The sequence below is a fragment of the Phacochoerus africanus genome, chromosome 2 (assembly GCF_016906955.1).
Source record: "Phacochoerus africanus isolate WHEZ1 chromosome 2, ROS_Pafr_v1, whole genome shotgun sequence".
In the NCBI taxonomy this organism is placed as follows: domain Eukaryota; kingdom Metazoa; phylum Chordata; class Mammalia; order Artiodactyla; family Suidae; genus Phacochoerus; species Phacochoerus africanus.
This window is the reverse complement of record NC_062545.1, coordinates 43,460,926-43,483,280: the sequence shown is the minus strand read 5'-3', so window position 1 is coordinate 43,483,280 and position 22,355 is coordinate 43,460,926. Positions and strand designations below refer to the sequence as shown.

General features: G+C 35.0%; 1 protein-coding gene across 1 annotated transcript in view; it reads right to left on the bottom strand.

The window, feature by feature from the left end:
- The window catches only part of CEP85L (centrosomal protein 85 like), a 164,335-nt gene that overhangs the window by 27,315 nt on the left and 114,665 nt on the right, over positions 1 to 22,355 (bottom strand). Inside the window, 5 exon segments of the mRNA XM_047759656.1 lie at positions 1,291 to 1,341; positions 1,878 to 1,995; positions 6,651 to 6,805; positions 9,096 to 9,248; positions 9,937 to 10,116. Of these exon segments, the coding sequence (XP_047615612.1) occupies positions 1,291 to 1,341; positions 1,878 to 1,995; positions 6,651 to 6,805; positions 9,096 to 9,248; positions 9,937 to 10,116 (657 nt within the window).

Here is a 22,355-nt window from a genome sequence, read left to right as displayed (position 1 = left end):
CATTCCATATACCACAGTGTGAATATGCCAATCCCAAACTCCCAGTCCATCCCTCCCATTCCCCCACCTGTCCCCTTTGGTAACCGTAAGTTTATTTTCAAAGTCTGTGAGTCTGTTTCTGTTCCGCAAGTGAGTTCATTTGTATCCTTTTTTTAATATTCCACATATAAGTGATATCATATGATGTTTGTCTTTCATTGTCTGACTTACTTCACTTCCATTTCTGAGAAGTAATATTCAAATTGGGAGGCATAAAAATAAAAGTTTTTTCAGCAAAATTTGTCTAGTAGTTTTATATCATATTTTAGAATAAAATACACAGACATATCAATCCCAATGTGATCTGGCCCCAGGCTACTTTCTAGCATTGATTACCTCTCTCTCACTGTACCTCACAGTCACTTTACCAGACTAGCTGCCTTGACAGTCTTGGGGTGCACCAGGAACATTCAGGGCAGTGGCTGCTCTCTTTACCTAGAATGTTCTTCCTCTAGTTACCTTCATTCAGATCTGTGTTCAAATATTACACCGCTGTATCTAATGCAGCACTATCTGTCACTGCCCTCTATCATCCTTTAAAAAAAAATAATAGCAGTAACTGTACTCTACATTGTATTTCCATTTTCTCCACCTCACTCCACTAGAACGGCCAGAAACTTGCGTTGTTCACTGATCAATCTCCATTGCCAGGAATAGTGCCTGACATATATGCAGGTGCTCAGTAAATATCTGGCAAATCAATTAAAGAATGAAAATCCATTTTAAAATCTACAAATGTTGATTTGTATTATGGGTCAGATACTCTAGATATGCAGATGACCTACCACAGTCTCCACTCATAAGAAACTAAGTAGGAGGTAAGGACATAAATATGTAAACAAAGTGTGATATTGTGATAGTACAGAAAAATAATACATAGAATTATTTGGAGGGAATGGGCTCTTGCCCAGTCACAATGGACTACTAAAATCAGTCAGTCCATTGTCTTTAATTAGTAGACCTACTGATAACCTTAACCAAATGTATTCTCAGTAGTACAGACTTAATTTAAACCCAATTAAAAAGAAGAGAGTAAGAAATAGAAAATAATCTTCACAGTTTTTTGAAGAACCGATTTACCAAATATCATTTTTGTTCTAAGAAACTAAAAGGTTAACATTAAAGAGTTTGCAATGTCACCTCAAGTGCTATTAATCTTTTCATATGAAAACATATATATCAATATTTTTAGACATGTAATCACTAAAAGTAAATCCCAGCATATGGCTATAAGCACAGGACATTCCTTACCTGAATTTCTAATATCATTCTGTCAATCTCATCTTGTTGGCTGTCTATTATCTAGAACATAGGAAATATATCTCTTTGAATCAAACTACTTTTTTCCATTGCTTTTTCAGAAGTATCAAATTTCAAGAAAACAAAGGAACAGGAAATTACAAATTTATTTTTTAAAAATGAAGGTGTGAATTTTTTTTTTTTTTACAAAAGCATTCATAGCAATAACCATATGATTTGGACTACACATCTGTAAAACTGCAAATGTCTTCCTCTAGTTCTTGATACAACTTTACAAGTAACTTTACACAGTTTATTAAAATAAGTGCGAAATGTTTAATTAAGGAAGGAAAAAGATATCTTTTGTTTTTACCAAGAAGTAATATATAATTTCTTTAGTTTGGCTTTTTATTTAAATTATTTAAAGTTACTTAAATTGCTGTTTTCTTCCCAAATAAAAACAAACTAAAAATTCCATAAGCTAACAAATATTAGCAAAAAATATAAATCAAATAAAGCAATATACATTATATATCTACGCATGTATCCATACAGTATAGATTTCACTGTCAAAGTCATTATCAAAGATAGGTACTAACCTTATTAGCATTCTCATTTTGTTCTCTTAGGTTATCATTTTCATTCTGAAGCTGTTTTGCATCTAACATAGGGAGGCGAATTCCATCTTCAAGGCATCTTTCCACTTTTTGCTGTAAACTGTTTTGAAAGATATAATGATATGAAGAAAATAAGCTCTAAGTGCTGATTTTGGGAGATAACTTGAACTTAAGTCCCTTCTTAAGGTCTAAAATATTTTTAAAGCAAGCAATAATCAAGATCTAGAGACAATAGATGAGTAAGTTTGAGTCCCTATATTTCAAACAAGTAAGAAATGTAATAGACGTTTGGTCTTCTTTTCAGAAATAGCAGCATGAGACCAGAGTTAAGAGTTGCTCAGTATGTGACAATTTAAGCCCCAGCGAAGTTCTTTATGACCCTAATCTGAGCTGTGCAATCTAAGCCTTGTTCTTTCCCTCTCCCCACAAAACAGAGTTCCTTGATTAAGATGATTGTGTAGGGAGCCTAACAATATGGATGCATGTCTTTTGTTCTGGGCAAAAGTTTGTTTGTAAGAATAGTTGTTGCCTAAATCAGAATAATCACATTTCTCCTTCATTAATAAAGGCAACAATATAATATATTAATTTCTTGACCTAATAGTTTCTCATGCTATGCTTGGCACAAAGCTGCATTTTAGAATAGGAAACAACAGGAAGCCCTTCTGGTACATTAGGAATAAAATATAGGGGAAACCTGGACAGCTGCATGCAAATCAGAAACTAGAACACACACTCACACCATGCACCAAAATAAACTCAAAATGGCTGAAAGACTTAAATGAAGACAAGGCACCATTAAACTCCTGGAAGAGAACAAAGGCAAAACATTCTCTGACATCAACCTTACAAATGTTTTCTCAGGTCAGTCTCCCAAAGCAACAGAAATAAAAGCAAAAATAAACCAATGGGACCTCATCAAACTGACAAGCTTTTGCACAGCAAAGGAAACCAAAAAGATAACTTACAGAATGGGAGAAAATAGTTTCAAACGATGCAACTGACAAGGGCTTAATCTCTAAAATATATAAACAACTTATACAACTCAACAGCAAAAAAGCCAACAAACCAATTAAAAAATGGGCAAAAGACCTGAATAGACATTTCTCCAAAAAAGATATATAGATGGCCAACAAGCACATGAAAAAATTCTCAACATCACTGATTATTAGAGAAATGCAAATCAAAAGTACCATGAGGTACCACCTCATACCAGTCAGAACGGCCATCACTAATAAATCCACAAATAACAAATGCTGGAGGGGGTGTGGAGAAAAGGGAACCCTTCTGCACTGTTGGTGGGAATATAAGCTAGTATAACCACTATGGAAAGCAGTTTGGAGGTACCTTGGAAAACTATACATAGAACTACCACATGACCTAGCAATCTCACTCTTGGGCACATATCCAGACAAAACTTTCCTTGAAAAAGACATATGCACCTGCCTGTTCACTGCAGCTCTATTCACAATAGCCAAGACATGGAAACAACCTAAATGTCCATCGACAGATGATTGGATCAGGAAGATGTGGTATATATACACAATGGAATACTACTTGGCCATAAAAAGAACACAATAATGCCATTTGCAGCAACATGGATGGAACTAGAGACTTTCATACTGAGGGAAGTAAGTCAGAAAGAAAAAGACAAATACCATATGCTATCACTTATACCTGGAATCTAATATATGGCACAAATGAACCTTTCCACAGAAAAGAAAACCACGGATTTGGAGAACAGACTTGTGGTTGCCAAGAGGAAGGGGGACGGAATGACATGGATTGGGAACTTGGGGTTAAAAGATGCAGACTACTGTCTTTGGAATGGATTAGCAATGAGATCCTGCTGTGTAGCACTGGGAACTCTATCTAGTCACTTGTGATGGAGCATGATACTGTGAGAAAAAAGAATGTATACATGTATGTGTAACTGGGTCACCATGCTGTACAGTAGAAAATTGACAAAACACTGCAAACCAGCTATAATGAAAAAAAATCAATATATTAAAAAAAAGAATAAAATATAGGGGAGGTAGGTGTTAGCTTGAGAAAGGAAAAAGTATTGTTTGGGTTAAAAGAAACTATACCATTAACAATAATGACCCCAAACCAACAATAACAATAACAGAAACCTAAGAATAGTTCTCCTTTAGCCTATAATCATACTCAAGAGTTGTAGAGTACTAAAAGAAATAAACTTCTTACAATGTGGATTTAGATATTTTTATTTTTCTTCTTTCAAGTATTATGGCTATTATGCTTTCTCTCCCCGCCGCCCCCCTGCCCCCACAGAAAAAGAAATGCTGTATCTAGATTTTGGACAAAAATGAATAGTTCTAAATAGTACAATAAGGGCTTCAGATGTGTTCATAAATAATGGCACCAGAGAAGTTTTTATACAGTATGAATGTACTGCAGTGCTTTGTAACATATTGTTACTTGTCATAAAAGAATTTGCTTCTTCATCCTAAAAGTGAAAAATATGTTGTTTCTATCTCAGAATAAGTTTTTGTCCCAATTCAGTATAAAGGTACTACTACTTCTATGTATAATATTCCAAGAAAAATAAGTTACATTAAAACTATTAAGGTCTTTCATATTAAAAAAATGTCAGCTATATGGAGGGAAAAATGTACTGTCATGGGAAAATATCAAATAAAATATCAAATAAGTCTCTTTCATGTATACATTCTCATTTTATGTTATGAAGTATGTTCACTTAGAAAAGTAATAAATCTCTTGAATAGCAAAGGTACCAACTATTGCATTACCAGAATCCGATCCACATATTTTAGATTTTCATTTCTAATAGAAAAGTATTTCTTATATGACTTTTAAATCCCAAAAGTTCTTAAATATTCACAGAGCAGAAAACTTAGGAATATTAAATTAAAAAGATAAATGTAATGATAAAATTCATAGTCATATAATATATCTGAAGTCCTTCTGGAGTTTAAGGAATATTACATCATATAGCTGAGGAAACTGAAATAACACTCCGACCCCCCAAGTCAAGTGATACCATAGCCACATAAGCACTGAAGAATTTTAGAACTTCTTCAGTCCTTGACATCTATTAGAAATCAAGAGAAATTTCCTGGGATGATATCACCTCAGAGAACATCAAGATAAAGTTATGGAAAATGGATTCTGAAATGTACTACGCTACATCTTTCCAAATCAAGAATACGAGGCTCAATGTTCTCCAAAAGCCTAATAAAAGAGAAAATCTTAGTGAAAGAGATGATATAAAATCATATTAAATATGAAAAGCACACAATGGAACAAAACAAATATACAAATTATTTTCAGGTGTTCCTAGTTCTATTCACAAAACAATACGGCTTGAGTTTATGATCATAATGCCCTATAAAACAGAACAAATGCATTACCTCTTCCCATTCTGTCATAAGATGAAAGAAAGAGATATATGTTTGAATTAATGGAGGCCAGGAAGCTGTTTTGAAAATAGAGAAGAGGATATAAGATGTGGAGTAATAAAAAGAAATTAAAGATCAAGAAAGCAGAAAATAGGAGAAAAGTAAAGGTAGAGTCAAAGTATGAATTTTTCTGGAGCTGAGATTAGAAGATGGAATTGTCCCAAAAATCTAAGGTTTTCTGCACTGAAATCTGAGGGAAAAAGGAGACCAGGCACATTTAAGACTTTGAAAATGGTAGTAAAGCAATATTAACATGAAATTATCAAATGGAATTTGATTTTTTTTTGTCTTTTGTCTTTTTGTTGTTGTTGTTGTTGTTGTTGCTATTTCTTGGGCCGCTCCCGCGGCACATGGAGGTTCCCAGGCTAGGGGTCGAATCGGAGCTGTAGCCACCGGCCTATGCCAGAGCCACAGCAACTCGGGATCCGAGCCGCGTCTGCAACCTACACCACAGCTCACGGCAACGCCGGATCGTTAACCCACTGAGCAAGGGCAGGGACCGAACCTGCAACCTCATGGTTCCTAGTCGGATTCGTTAACCACTGCGCCACGACGGGAACTCTGGAATTTGATTTTTAAAGTGAATTACACTGAGTTATATATAGATGATAAAAGAATAAAGAATGCATATTTCTTAAAGTCAGTTTTTTTGTTGTTTTGTTTTATTCTTTAGGATAGTTTTATCTCTTTATGGTTGATAATCTATTGAGGTTTTATGAAACAGAGTACCTGTAGATGCATATGTGGAACAGTTTTCTAGGTCTTTCAGGAATCCAATATTAATTTCTCCAGCTTAAAAACATTAGCAATATACACTAACAAATAATACTCACTGCAATTCTAACTATATTTAATTAAAAGAGAAGAGTCCCATGAGGCAAGAATGTGAGTAAACATGGCAAGTGGCCATATCTGTTACTCCGCAGTAAGGTGAAATGGGAGCCACTTAGTTCACTCTGACAGAGGGCAGTCTGGTTGTCTCCCTTTTGTTACTTAGAATTACTTATTCTTTGACAAAGCAATTAGATAAAGGGTTTGTGTTAATACTTCCAGTTTTCAAGTGGCTTTTTTTTAAAACTATTCTTATCTAAAACCAAGAGAGTAAGTTGCATTAAACTATTAAATCACAACTGAGATAACCTGTTTCTTGAAAGTGTATCTTTAAGGTAAGAAAAATAATAGAGTAATATAACAATAATAAAATTATAAATTAATGTGTAATTATAAATTAATGTATTTTAAGTGAAACACTATGAAAAAACAAAGAATAATTTAAAAGTAACATAAAAAGAATTACTGAAGGTTTTCTTACCTCTGAACTGTAGTAACCAACTCCTTTTCCTTCTTTTTCTGGCATAGTAGCTGTGCCTCTTTTTCTTGACACCGTTTTTTGAAGTCTTCAAGTTCTTTTTCCGTCTCTATCAAAGTCTCTTGCAAACTCTTATTTTTTTCTTCCAGAAACTTCAGCTAAGGAGAAATTTTTCAAAAGTTCATAATACAAGGAATATTAAATGTGTTTCTACCAGAAATTGTTACTGAGTTCCCAAGAATTAACAGACTTATGGTTATAAACATACTATCTTCATTTCATGTAAAATATTTAACACTTTATCTCCTTTGTAAAGGGAGCTGGATGAATGGGATTATGGAGAAGAGGAGAAAAGGGATAGAAACTTCCAGAAGACAGAGAAAATGAATAACCTCAATTTGGGTGTATTTTTAAATTTTTATTTTTAAGAGAGGTGAAATATACCTAAATAAAATTTACCATCCTAACCATTTTTCAGTGTACAGCTCAGTAGTGTTAAGTACATTCACAGTGTTGTACAACTAGTGACCAGAACTCATTTCATTTTGCAAAACAAACTCTCTACCCATTGACAACTCATCTACCTCTCCCCTCAATCCCTGGCAATTACCCTTTGACCTTCTGTCTCTATGATTTGACTCCTTTAGGTACCTCATACCTATTTTTCTTTATTTTCCTTTAATCTATCTTTGTGATAGGCTTATTTCACTTAGCACAATGTTCATCCATGTTGTAGCATGTGTCAGAATGTGCTTCCTCTTTAAGGCTGAAGTTTGTTCATCCATTCCTGCACTGACAGACCCTTGGGCTGCTTCCACTTTTTGGCTATTGTACATTATTCTGTTATGGACTTGCACTGTGTACAGACACCTGTTTGAGACCTTGCTTTCACTTATTTTGAGTATACTCCCAGAATTGGAACTGTTGGAGCATACGGTAATTCTATTTTTAATTTTTTTGAGAAACTGTCATATGGTTTTTAGCACTGGCTACACCATTTTACATTCCCGCCAACAGTGCACAGGGATTCTAATTTCTCCACACCATTATCAATGCTTGCTATTTTCTGTTTTTTAGATATTAGCCATCCTAATGTGTATAACGTGGTATGAACGCATGTTTTAAAATCCTTTCTGTTCCTGCTCATACAAACTCCTGTGGGGTCTCCTTTAATTCTTTGTAAATTAAAATAAACAGAGAATGTGTTCAGGCCTAGGGTCCACTGAATAATGATACTTTGTGGATTAGTTCAATGATTCTCACCTGGGAGTGAGCTCCCCTTACTCACCCCAGAAGACATCTGGGAATGTCTGTAGACGTTTTGGTTTTAGGCAGGAAGGGAAGGAGCAGTGCTATTGGCATCTAGTAGGCAGAGGCTAAAATGCTGTTAAGTTCAAGTATCCTTTACTGTATAGGGTAGAATCTCACAACAAAAAAATTATCTGCCCTGAAGTGTCAATAGTGATGAAATGGAAAATCCCATAATTACAAAGACTTTAAAGACTCAAGAGTAGGTTTAATGGATTTACAAATAAGGTTTCAAGAGGATAGGTCTCAAAGGAGTTGGTAGAAAGACTGGATGATGTACTGTTAAGAGAAGAAAATGGTCACAAGAGAGAGGTCAGAGGAGTGAACAGAAGTCACAAAGTATAAGAAAGAATTTATGGAAATATTAAGAATGAGGAAAGCAAAATAAATATCTGGAAAGATAATCAAAAAAGGTCTTATTAAATATGTCTTGGTGGGAGTTCTCATTGTGGCTCAGCGGTAGCGAAACTGACTAGTATCCATGAGGATGCAGGTTTGATCCCTGGCCTTGCTCAGTGGGTGAAGGATCTGCTGCTGCTATGAACTGTGGTGTAGGTCATAGACACAGCCCATGCTGAGGCTGTGGCAAAGGCCAGCAGCTGCAGCTCCGATTTGACCCCTAGCCTGGGAACTTCCATATGCCACAGGTGCAGCCCCAAACAAAACAAAACAAAACGAAAAAGCCTTGGTGGATCCCAGAGAATACTGGAAAAAGTCAGTATCCCAGGAACTCCAATGCCTGCATGTTTGTGTATGGGGGTGTGGTGTTACTGGTTTATAAACTACCTGATAGAACAGAACAGTATGAGAGATAGTTAATACACAGTTCATTAGGAAGGGTACGGCATATTAATTAGGAACAAGAAAGATTTATTCATGGATGATCTTTCTTTGGATCATCTTTTGATCTTTCTTTGGATTAACTGTGGATGAACAAAGTTTCCAATTAAAGTTAATCCTAAAAATAGCTATTAAGTACATAGATTTAACTTATAATTAGCCAAATACGTAACTAAAATTTTAATTATAAAAATTTATAAATGAATGAAAAATTATAAAAATGAAATGTCTAAAAAGAGTCAACTTTAAAAATACTACGTTTTCCTATTATTTAAAGATGAACATTTTATTTCATGTTACCTGTAGACTCTGACTCTGAACATCATCAAGAGTTGGAAGATCAGCCAGATACTTTTCCAAGGTCTCAATTCTTCTCTGTTTTTCTTTATTTTGTTCAGATTCCTTCTGGCATTTCTTTTTCAGGCTACTTATATATCTGTCTCTGGTCTTAAGCTAAAGAAAAATATTATGAATCATTGGTGCTTTTGTGTCAAAAAATTAATATCAAAACCAACATCCTAATCTTAGGTATAGATGAATTCACCAACAGAATCAGAAATAGTTAAGATCACAACCAACTCAAGTACAATTTATCTTATTTCACAAAATTTTTTTTTTTTTTTGGTCTTTTGTCCTTTTGTCCTCCCATGGCATATGGAGCTGGAGCCACCAGCCTACACCAGAGACACAGCAATGCCAGATCCAAGGAGAATAGTTATTGGTGTCTCATCTCAGTGTAGGCAACTAACTTAAGAAAAGCTTTACTCTTACTGAGAAAGACATAACATAACAGTGGTATTTTTATCTCTCAAACAAACAAAAAGCCTGGATTTTTATAGATAGCACAGGGTTTCCCAATAGTTACTATAAACCTAAACACTTCAATATACATGCAACTTGGGGAGTTCTCTTGTGGTGCAGTGGGTTAAGGATCCAATACTGCACTGCAGCAGCTTGGGTTGCTGCTCTGGCATGGGTTCAATCCCCGCCCTGGGAATTTCCACATGCTGCATGATTGGCCAAAAAAAAAGAAAAATAAATATATATAACCTGGTATAATGCCTAGCATAGAGTAGATGGCATATTATTATGTGCTGAAGGAATGCCACAGACCTAATTCAACTTTATTAAAAATACCTACCTTTTCCTCCAGTTTCTTCTTCTCGTCACTGAACTGGCTTATTCTTTGTTTGAGAAACTGATTGAGCTGTAAAACCTCTTTCTCAGTAGATGCAAGCTTTTGCTCAAGTTCTTCTTGCTGGGAATGAGATGCTGACTGATCTGAAAATGGAGTCTGGAGTGAAGTGTTCTCATATTGTGGCTATTTGAAAAGAAAAAATACATAGATTAGACTTCAAAACATGGAAAGAAACTGAAAACATGGAAAGAAACTGAAAGCATGGAAAGAAACGGGAAATGAAGTAAACAAAGAGCACACACAGCCTTTGGTGACAGATAGGCCTTGGCATAAGTAAATCCCTGCTCTCCTGCTTCCTGGTTATATGACATGATTAAATCAAATTACTTAGCATTGCCAAGCAATGCAAAGTTCCTAGCACATAACAGAAGCTTAATAAAAGGCAGTAATTATTTGATTAAAAAGTATAATTAGACTGTAAAAAGTACACTATATAGAATTGAAAGTTCTAAGGAAATAAATAAAAATTTAAAAACTATTTCCTCACAGGTGATCATTTTTAGCTAATATTAAATTCAGTAAGTTTTAATAGAATGTCTCCCCTAACTATAAAGTAGGGCCCGTGAAATCAGGAATTTTTTTCCTTCTTAGTTGTTCTTATATTCTTATGCTTGAGAATGGGGACTGGGACAAAATAAGTGCTCAAAAATAGCTGCTTAGGGAGTTCCCATAATGGTGCAGTGGAAACAAATCTGACTAGGAACCATGAGGTTGTGGGTTTGATCCCTGGCCTTGCTCAGTGGGTTGAGGATCCAGCATGCTGTGATCTGTGGTGTAGGTCGCAGATGTGGCTTGGATCCTGCATTGCTGTGGCTCTGGCGTAGGTCGGCAGCTACAGCTCCGATTAGACCCCTAGCCTGGGAACCTCCATATGCTGAGGGTGTGGCCCCAAAAAGACAAAAGACAAAAAAAAAAAGCTGCTTAAAGAATAAATGTATTATTCTTTTCATGTGCAAGGCTTTGAAGGAAAGCCAGATAGGATCTTCCCTGTCTCCTTCCCCCTGCAGCATTACAACCTGGAAGGAGAGGGCAGGAAATATAAACATTTCCTCAAACAAATTAGAATTTGATAAGTTCTATAAGAGATACCAACCAATTCAATGTGAAAGTAAAGCAACAGATTATTTTTCCAATTACTAAGCACATATACTAAGCACTGTTTACTGGGAATTCAACAGTTAGTAAAAGAAAGTCCCACTGGTTTAACAAAGTGTCACACAAGAAAGACAACAAAACTGTTTAAGTGCTAAGATATCTGTATGTGTAACAGCTACAGAAGGGCTTTAATAAAAGTGAACCTGAACTAGGTCTTGAAAAACCTATACTTTTTCAAAAGGTAGAGACACAATTGAAAAATTATATAAACAGTGTGATGCTACCACAAAAACAGACATATAAGTCAATGGAACAGAAAAGAGTGCCCCCAAAGAACTCATACTTAGATGGTCAATTACTCTGCAAAAAAGGAGACAATATATAATAGGGAAAAATAGTTTCTTCAATAAAGTGTTGGGAAAATAGACGTCTATATGCAAAAGAGTCAGCCTGGAAACTTTCTTACACCATATACAAAAATAAACTCAGAATGGATAAAAGATTTAAATGTAAAACCTCAGACCATAAAACTTCTAGAAGAAAACATAGGCAGTACCCTCTTTGACACAGGTCTGAGCAATATTTTTTTGGATTATGTCTCCTAAGGCAAGGGCAACAAAAGCAAAAATAAGCAAATAAGATTAAGTCAAACTAAAAGCTTTTGCACAGCAAAGGAAGTTATCAACAAAACAAAAAGGCTGCCTGAATGGAAGATGATAACGATATAAAGGCAAATGATACATCTGATAGGGGTTAATCTACAAAATAAAGTATACAAAATATACAACTTAACATGAAAAAAACAAGAAACAAACAAAAAAAAATGGAGAGAGAATATGAATAGACATTTTTCCAAAGAGAATATACAGATGGGCAAGAGGCATATAAAAAGATGTCTGACATCACTAATCACAGAAGAAATGCAAATCACAGTGAGATACTACCTAGCATCTATAAGATGGTTATCTTCAAAAAGACAACAAATAACAAGTACTGGCCGGGATACGGAAAAATGGAACCCTCGTGTACTGTTGGTGGAATGTGAATGGGTGCAGCCACTGTGGAAAACAGTAGGACAGTTTCTCAAAAAATTAGAATCAGAACTACCATATAATCCAGTAATTCTACTCCTGGGTTTTTATCAGAAGAAAACAAATACTAATTTGAAAAGATACACACACACACAGCCATATGTTCACTGCAGCAGTTTTTATAACAGCCAAGACATGAAAGCAACCTAAGTGCCCATTAATAGATGATTGTAAAAAGAAGTTGTATACAGATACATACATGCACAATAGAATATTACTCAGCTATAAAAAAGAATGAAATCTTGCCATGTGTGACAATATGGATGGACCTAAAGGGTATTTATGTGAAATAAAGTCAGACACAAAGACAAATACTATGTGATTTCACTTATATGCAAAATATAAAAACAAGGGAACAAACATGACAAAACTGAAAGAGTCAGAGATACAGAAAACAAGTAGGTGAGGGATATTAAGAGCTATAAACTTCCATTTACAAACTAAATGAGTCACAGGAATACAATCAATAATAATGTAATATTTTTGCATGGTGATGGTCATTTTGCAATGCATAGAAATAGCGAATCACTATGTTGTATACCAGGAACTAATAACACAGTGTTTGTGGGTCAATTATATTTCAAAAACAAACAAACTCACTCATTCACAGAAAAAGAGATCAGATTTAAGGTTAACAAAGGCAGGGGATGGGGGGGGGAACTGGATAAAGATGGTCAAAAGATACAAATTTCCTGTTATAAGTAAGTAGTAGGAATGTAACATACGACACGTTAAATATAATTAACACCTCTGTATGTTACATATCAAAATTATTAAAACAGTAAATTCTAGGAGTCCTCATGCAAGGGAAAAGTATATTTTAATTCTTTTATTTTATATCTATATGAGATTATGGATGTTCACTAAACTTACTGGTACAATCATTTTATGAGGTATGTAGGTCAAGTCATTATGCTGTACACCTTAAACTTAGATAGTTCTGTATGTCATTATATCTCAATAAAACTGCAAGTAAATAAAACACTTTAATTATACAAATAGCATTTTTAAGGAACAGGGTATTTCAAAGATGAAAGATTCAGGTGCTGCCTTTTAGAAACTCAAATTCTAGAGTTCCCACTGCAGTGCAGCAGAAACAAATCTGACTAGTACCATGAGATTGTGGGTTTGATCCCTGGCCTTGCTCAGTGGGTTAAGGATCTGGTGTTGCTGTGAACTGTGGTGAAGGTCATAGACGCAGCTTGGATCTGATGTTGCTGTGGCTATAGTGTAGGCCAGCAGCAATAGCTAACTGGACTCCGAGCCTGGGAACCTCTATGTGCTGAGGGTGCAGCCCTAAAAAGCAAAAAAAAAAAAAAAGATAAAAAATAAAATTTGGAAACTCAAATTCTAATCAGAGACATAAGAGAAACCCTTAGATAATTATACACACACACACACACACACACACACACACACACACACACACCACAGTACAGTACAGTAGGGCAGTACAAAGTGTTAGATGGTGGGAGGATAAATGAAGAGGGAACTGAGAGAATGAGGGGAAAGGCTTTACTGGGGAGATGGCTTTTGGGATAGACTTTGAAAATAAGGAGGATTCTGGCAGGAATGGAGAAAGGAAGAAAATATTCCAGAGAGAATATACTTAAGAAGGCAAAAGACGGAATAAAGGCAGAGAATACCCATGGTTTGTTTAAAGTACAGATTACAAGATAGGGGAATATCAGGGAAAATTAAAACATCTAAGTGAGATGAGACCATACTTTAGAATCATAAGGTTCAGAGTTCAACCTTAATTCAAAGGAAATGAGAATCCAGTGATAATTTAAGAACAACATGATTTAAGAAGACTGTGAACTTTGTTTTGTAAATTTCGATATCCCCTAGCATTTAACCCAGTGTGTAGACTCTAAATTAAAGGGAAAAGAAAAAAGGAAAGAGAAAAAAAAGGATGGGAGAGTGCTACAAGAGTACTTTGTTCTTCTTACCAAGGCCTGCCTTTGGAAGAAACTATTTTACCAGAGACTAGCCTACCTAGAAGGGAACTAACATATCTAGAGGGAAAACACTTCAAACCAGCTCCCTCTAGCCTTCCACATGGGGACAGGGTAAATATCCAACTCCAGCTACCTCTAGCCTCCCATCCCATCTAAAGATGAGAAAGAAAAATACTGAGAAGTACTGGTGAAGTTCAGTCCAAGAGTACAGGCTCATGAAAAGACTAAGGCTATTCAAAGGACTACAGAATGCACGCCCCCAATCGAAGACCTTGTCATTCATTACATTCCTAAGGGCCTATGTACTACATTTCCTCTTACCAGTATATCTGTAAAGACTGAACAAACATCAAAACCAGAATCAGATAATATGTCACAGATGTTGGAATTATCAGGTAAGAAATTTTTTAAAACTATGATTAATATGCTAAGGGCTTTGCTGCTAAAGTAGACAACATGCAAGAACAGATGAATATAATAACACAGACGGAAATTCTAAAAAAGAATATTAAAGAAATTCTAGAGGAGTTCCTGTCATGGTTCAGTGGTTAACGGGCCCCGACTAGTATCCATGAAGATGCAGGTTTGATCCCTGGCCTCACTCAGTGGGTTAAGGATCTGGCATTGCCATGATCTGTGGTGTAGTTCACAGACGTGGATCAGATATCGCATTGCAGTCCCTGTGGCATAGGTTGGTGGCTACAGCTCCAATTTGACCCCTAGCCTGGGAACCTCCATATGCCATGGGTTCAGCCCTCAAAAGGCCAAAAAAAAAAAAAAAAAAAATTAGAGATCAAAAACAATGTAACAGAAATGAAGATGTGGTTTTATCCATAGACTGGACATGCCTCAGGAAACAATCTCTGAGCTTGAGGATATCATAACAGAAACTTCCAAGAACTGAAGAGTAAAGAGAAAAAAGAAAATGGAAAAAAATAGACGAGAATATCCAAGAGCTGTGAGATAACTACAAAAGGCTGTAGCATACATGTTATGGAATACCACGAGGAAAAGAAAACAGTAATATTTAAAACAATATGGTTGAGATTTCCCCAAATTTTCAGACACCACACCCCAGATCCAGGAATCTCAGAGAACACCAAGAAAAATAAATGCCCAAAACTAAACTTAGGCATATCACTTTAAAATTTTTGAAAATCAAAGATTAAAAAAATCTTGAAAGAAACTAGAGGAAAAAAATACCTTGCCTATGGGCAGGAAAATGTAAAAGTTTTATCTAACTTCTCAGAAATCATGCAAACAAGAGAGTGGAGGGAAATATTTCAAGTGTTGAGGAAAATCCCCATCAACCTAGATCTCTGTAGTCTGAAACTATCCCTCAAAAGGTGAAACAGAAATAAAAACATTCTCAAAGATTGAGGGAAACTGCTGCCAAAAGACTCAAGGTCTTGCAAGAAATGTTAATGAAGTTCTTCAGAGAGAAGAGAAATGATATAGGTCAGGAACTTGGATCTACATATAGGAAGTAAAAAGCATCAGAGAATGTATAAGTGAACATAAAATTAAAGCTTTTATATTTCTAAATGGATCTAACAGTTAAATCAATTGATCCATTGATTTAACAGTTGTTCAAAATAATAACGTATTCATACAAGTGTGCCAATGCAGGCACTTATGTATAACTGAAACAAATGACGGCTAATGATAAAAGCAAGTGGACCTGGATTGGTTGTAAGCATATATTAAAGGAAGTTTAATCTATATGATAGAAAAAAGAAGAGAAAATGAATCATATAAAATACTCAATTAAAATCACAAATGAGAGAAAAGTTCTGGATGACAAAAATGGGAACAAAAAGAACAAGGACAACAAAACAATAACAAACATCATCAGTGCTTTTTTCTGTTTTTCTTTTCTAACATGGTTGATATTAGTCCAATTATGTCAATAATCACATTAAATGTGAATGGTCTAAATACAACAACTGAAAGAGACGGTCACAGGTGGATGCAGAAACAATAGCTATATGTGACTGTAAGAAATCTACTTTAAAAACATTTCCAGATTAAAAGAAAAAGGATGGAAAAGAGACATCATGCTAACACTAATAAAAACTGGAGTAGCTATACTAATTTCAACTTTAGTGTAAGAAACATTTTCAGGAATCAAGAGGAGCATGACATAACAATAAGAGTTAGTACTCCAAGAAAACATAACAATTCTTAATGTGTGCATGCCTAACAGAGAGCATCAAAATATGTGAAGCAAAAACTGACCAAACTGCATGGAGAAACAGATCAATTTACTATAAAGTTGGAGACTTTATAATAACCCTCTATCAGAAATGGACAAACTCATCAAGCAGAAAATAAGGACAAAGTTCAGCACCATCAATCAACTGAATATAATTGACATCTATAGACTACTTTATCCAATGACAACAGATTACATATTCTTTTCAAGATCACAGGGAACACTTACCAGACAGACCACACTCTGGGTCATAAAACACACTTTAAACTTAAGAGAAGAGATACCATACAATGTATATTCTCAGCTCATAATGGAATTAAACTATAGTTCATTAGAAAGGTAGCCAGAAAATACCAAAGTGCATGGAGATTAAACAACACACTTCTAAATAATACTTGGTCAAAGAAGAAATCTCAAGACAGTTTTTTAAACATTTTGAACTAAATGACAATGAGACTACAACCTATTAAAGCAATGGGATGTAGTGAAAGCAGTACTCAGAGGGAAATTTGTAAATTACAGTTCATATATTAGAAAAGAAGAAAGATTAAAAATCAGTTAAGTTTCCACCTAAGGAAACCAAAGAAGAACAAATTAAACTCAAAAGTAGGTAGAAGAAAGTATTTAATAAAAAATCAGAGCAGAAATCAATGAAATTGAAACAAGAAATCAACAGACAAAAATCAATAAAACCAAAAGTTGGTTCATGAAAAAGATCAATAAAACTGATAACCTTCAAAGCAAGCTAAGAAAAAAGAGAGAAAACACAAATTTACATCACTACAGATCACACGGACATTAAAAATATAACAAAGGAATATTATTAACTACTTGATGCCCACGAACCTGATTCTCTAGATGAAATGCACCAATTTCTGGAAGGACACAATCTGTCAAAACTCACATAAGAAGAAACAGATAATGAATAAGCCTATACGTACTAAAGAAATTGAATCTATAATTAACAACCTTCCAAAGAGAAAGCACCAGGCTCAGATGGGCTTACCAGTGAATTTTATCAAACATTTAGGGAAGAAATTGTATCGGATCTTCATAATCTCTTCCAGAAAACAGAAGCAGAGGGAATACTTACAAACTCATCCCATGAGGCTTAGAAATTCCCTAATGCCAAGACAAGACAAAGACATTGCAAAAAATCTCAGACCAATATCACTCATAAACATAGATTCCCAATAAAGTATTAACAAACTAAATCTGATAATGTATAAAAAGAATTATTCACCATGACCGATTGGGATTTATCCCAGAGATAACAGGCTGGTTCAACATTCAAAAATCAATAAATGTATTCCATCACATCAATAGGCTAAAGAGGAAAGATCATATGGCATATCAATAAATGCAGAAGCACAGTTAATAGTAAGAAACTGAAAGCTTCCCTGTTAACATGAGAAAAAAGGCAAGGATGTCCCTCTCACCACACTGATGGGGAAGAAATAAAACTTTTTTTTTTTTCAGATGATGTGATCACCTATACAAAAAATCTAAGAGAAATGACCCATCAAAAAAACTTCTGAAATAAGCAACTATAGAAAGGCTGCAGGATACAAGGTTAATATACAAAAGCCAGGTAATATTTCCAAATAGCAGCAATGAACAAGTGGAATTTGAAATTAAAAATATAACTGCCATTTACATTAGCCCACCCCCATAAAATGAAATATTTATAAGTCTAACAAAATATGTACAAGGTCTAGCCAAAGATCCTGGATAGATCTACTAAAAAATTTGATCAAATATATCAATCAAAGAAGGATCAAATAAATGAAGAGATACATTCCTTGTTCACAGACAGACACAATACTTTCATGATGTCACGTTCTTCCCAACTTGGTCTATATTCGATGCAATCTTAATATAAATCCCAGCAAGTTATTTTGTGGGTAGGGACAAACTGATTCTAGAGTTTATATGGAAAAACAAAAGCCCCAGAATGGCCAACATAATACTGAAGAACCAACCAAGATGGAGGACTGACAGTGCCTGTCTTTAAGATTTAGCAGTAAAGCTACATTAATCAGGAGTGTGTGGTACTGGGGGAAGAATAAACAAACTGGTCAATCTGAACAGTATGGACAACCCAGATGTAGATCCACACAAGTATGGTCAACCAATCTTTCAATAAAGGAGCAAAGGAAGTCCAATGGAGCAAAAACAGTCTTTTCAACAAGGGATACTGGAACAACTGGACATCCACATGCAAAACAATAAATCCAGACATAATTCACACCCTTCATGAAAATTAACTAACATGGAACACAGACCTAAACATAAAATGCAAAACTATAAAAATTTATAACACAGGAGAAAACCCAGATGACCCTGGGAATGGCAATAATTTTTAGACACACTACAAAAGGCATGTTCCATAAATAAACAATGGATAAGCTAGACTTCATTAACATTTTCTGCTACACGAGAGACACTATCCAGAGAACAAAAAGACAATTCATAGAAGAAAATATATTCAAAAGACACATCTGATAAAAAAAAAAACTTGTATCCCAGAGTTCCCGTTGTGGCGCAGTGGTTAACGAATCCGACTAGGAACCATGAGGTTGCAGGTTCGATCCCTGCCCTTGCTTGGTGGGTTAAGGATCTGGCGTTGCCATGAGCTGTGGTGTGGGTCGCTGACATGGCTTGGATCCCACGTTGCTATGGTTCTGGCATAGGCCGGTGGCTTCAACTCTGATTAGAACCCTAGCCTGGGAACCTCCATATGCCACGGGAGTGGCTCAAGAAAAGGCAAAAAGACAAAACGAAACAAAACAAAACAAAAAAAACCACACAAAAAAAACTTGTATCCAAAATATACAAAGATTCTTAAAATTCAATAATTAGAAAACAAACCCCACAGTTAAAAATGGGCAAAAGATCTGAACAAACACATCAAAGAAAATATACAGATGGCATATAAGCATATGAAAAGGTGTTCAACATTGTATGTCTTCAGGGAACTGCAAATTAAAACAAAAACGAGTAACACCATCCACCTGTTAGGATGGCCAAAATCCAAAAAAAAGACAATATCAAATGCTGGTGAGGATATGGAACAATGGGGAAATTTCATCCATTGCTAGTGGGGATGCAAAACGGTATAGCCACTTTGGAACACAGTTTGGCAGTTACTTATAAACTTAACATACTCTTACCACATGATCCGTAATAGTGTTCTTTGGTATTTACCTTATGGAAAGGAAAACTTATGCCTACACAAAAACCTGCACATGCGTATTATTAGCAGCTTTATTCATACTTGCCAAAATTTGGAAGCAACTACAATTTCCTTAAGTAGGTGAATGGATAAATAAATTGTGGTATTCTTTTTTTGAAAAAGATAAAACTAGAGGCAGTAAAAAGCTTAGTTGTTACCAGGGGTTAAGGGAGAGAGAGGGATGAATAGGCAGAGCATGGAAGATTTTCAGGAAGTTAAATTATTCTGTATGATATTAAAATGGTCACTATATATTTGTCCAACCTAATAGAACTTGAAATATCAAGTGTGAACAAACCCAAATGTAAATTATGGCTTTTGGGTTATAATGACATGTCAATATGGATTCAAATGTAACAAGCATACCCTGTGATATAAGATATCAACAATGGAGGAGGATGTAGGTGTGTGGAGACACAGTATGGAAACCCTCTAAACTTTCTGTTCAATTTTGCTGTGAACCTAAAACTTTGCTGAATTATAAGATTTATTAATTTTACAAAAAGTTAATACAAGTGCTTTTACTATAATTAACTATACACATTACTGGAAAAACACTGGGAAAATTATGCACTAAAAATAACAGGGTTTATGGAAAAGAATAATTCACTCAAAACCTATCCAATTTGTTTAAATTTTTAAAACTTTAAAAAAATTATTATAGTTGATTTACAATGTTCTGTCAATTTCTGCTGTACAGCAAAAGTGATCCAGTTATACATGTATATATACATTCTTTTTCTCATATTCTATCATATTCTATCACAATGATTGGATATAGTCTCTGTGCAGGACCTCATCTGCTTATCCATTCTAAGTGTAATAGTTTGCATCTACTAACCCCAAACTCCCAGTCCATCCCACTCTCTCCCCCTCCCCTTTGGCAATCACAAGTCTGCTCTCCATGTCTGTGAGTCTGTTTCTGTTCTGTAGATAGACTCATCTGTGCCATACTTTATATTCCACATATAAGTGATATCATATGGTATTTGTCTTTTTCTTTCTGATGTACTTCACTTAGTATGAGAATCTCTAGTTCCATCCATGTTGCTGCAAATGGCATTATTTTGCTCTTTTTTGTGACAAGTATTCCATTGTGTATATGTGCCACATCTTCTTAATCCATTCACCTGTAGATGGACATTTAAGTCGTTTCCATGTCTTGGCTATTGTGAACAGTGCTGCAATGAACACAGAGGTGCATGTATCTCAACTTCTTTTCAAATGAAGCATAGTTGACTTACAATGTTGTGTTAGTTTCAGGTATACAGTAAAGCGATTCATATATATAAATATTCTTTTTCTGATTCTTTTCCCATATAGGTTATTACAGAATATTTAGTAGCTTTCCCTGTGCTATACAGTAAGCCCTTGTTAATTATTTATTTTACACTGGCTTCACTTTACTTCTTTTTCTCTGATTGCTATGGCTACAACTTCCAAAACTGTTAAATAAAAGGGTGACAGTGGATATCCCTGTCTTGTTCCTGATCTTAGCACAAAATTTTTAGCTTTTCACCTTTGAGAATGATGTTAACTGTGGGTTTGTCATATTTGAACCTTATTATGTTGAGGTCAGTTTCCCTCTATGCTCACTTTCTGAAGGATTTTTATCAGAAATGGATGTTGGATTTTATCAAAAGCTTTTTCTGCATCTATTAGATGATCATATGGTCTTTATATTCCTCCCTTTGTTAATGTGGTGTATCACACAGATTTGTGGATACTGAAAAATCCTTGCATCTCTGGAATAAATCCCACTTGATCATGGTGTATGATCCTTTTAATACAATGCTGGATTCAGATTACTAGTATTTTGTTGAGGATTTTTGCATCTATGTTCACCAGTGTTACTGGTATATAATTTTCTTTCTTTCTCCTTTTTTTTTTTTTTTTTTTTTTGCTATCTTTGTCTGATTTTAGTCTCAGGGCTATGCTGGACTGATCCCTTGATCATTATGCAGCATCTGTCTCTGTCACTTGTAACCATCTTTATTTTAAAATCTATTTTGTCTGATATGAGTACTGCGACTCCAGCTTTCTTTTGATTTCCATTTGCATGGAATACCTCTTTCCATCTTCTCACTTTCAGTTTGTATGTTTCCCCAGAACTGGAGTGGATCTCTTGTAGACAGCATCTATACAGGTCTTGTTTTTGTATCCTTCAGCCAGTCTCTATCTTTTGTTTGCAGCATTTAATCCATTTACATTTAGGGTAATTATCAATATGTATGCCATTTTCTTAATTGTTTTGGATTTGTTTTTACAAGTCTTTTTCCCCCCTCTTTTGTTCTCTTGTGATTTGATGACTATCTTTAGTGTTGTTTTGGATTGTCTTTTCTTTTTTGTGTGTTTTATCTATTGAAGTTTTTTGGTTTGCAGTTCTCATGAGGTTTTAATATAGCAGTTTATATAAATACAAGGCTAAGCTGCTGGTCTCTTAATTTCAAATTCATTTCCCATATCCTGTGTTTGTACTCTCCTCATAGTTTCTGGTTTTGACATCCTATTTGTGTGTGGATGATTTCCTACTTTTACTGTATGTTTGCTTTTTACTGACGAGCTTTCTCATTTGGGCTTTCCTTGTTTCTAGTTGTGACTCCCATTTTTTTTATACTTAGAAAGTTCCCTTAGCATATTTTGTAAAGCTGGTTTGGTAGTGCTAAATTCTTAGTTTTTGCTCTTATGTAAAGATTTTGATTTCTCTATCAAATCTGAACAAGAGCCTTGCTGAGTAGAATATTTTTGCTTGTAGGTTTTTCCTT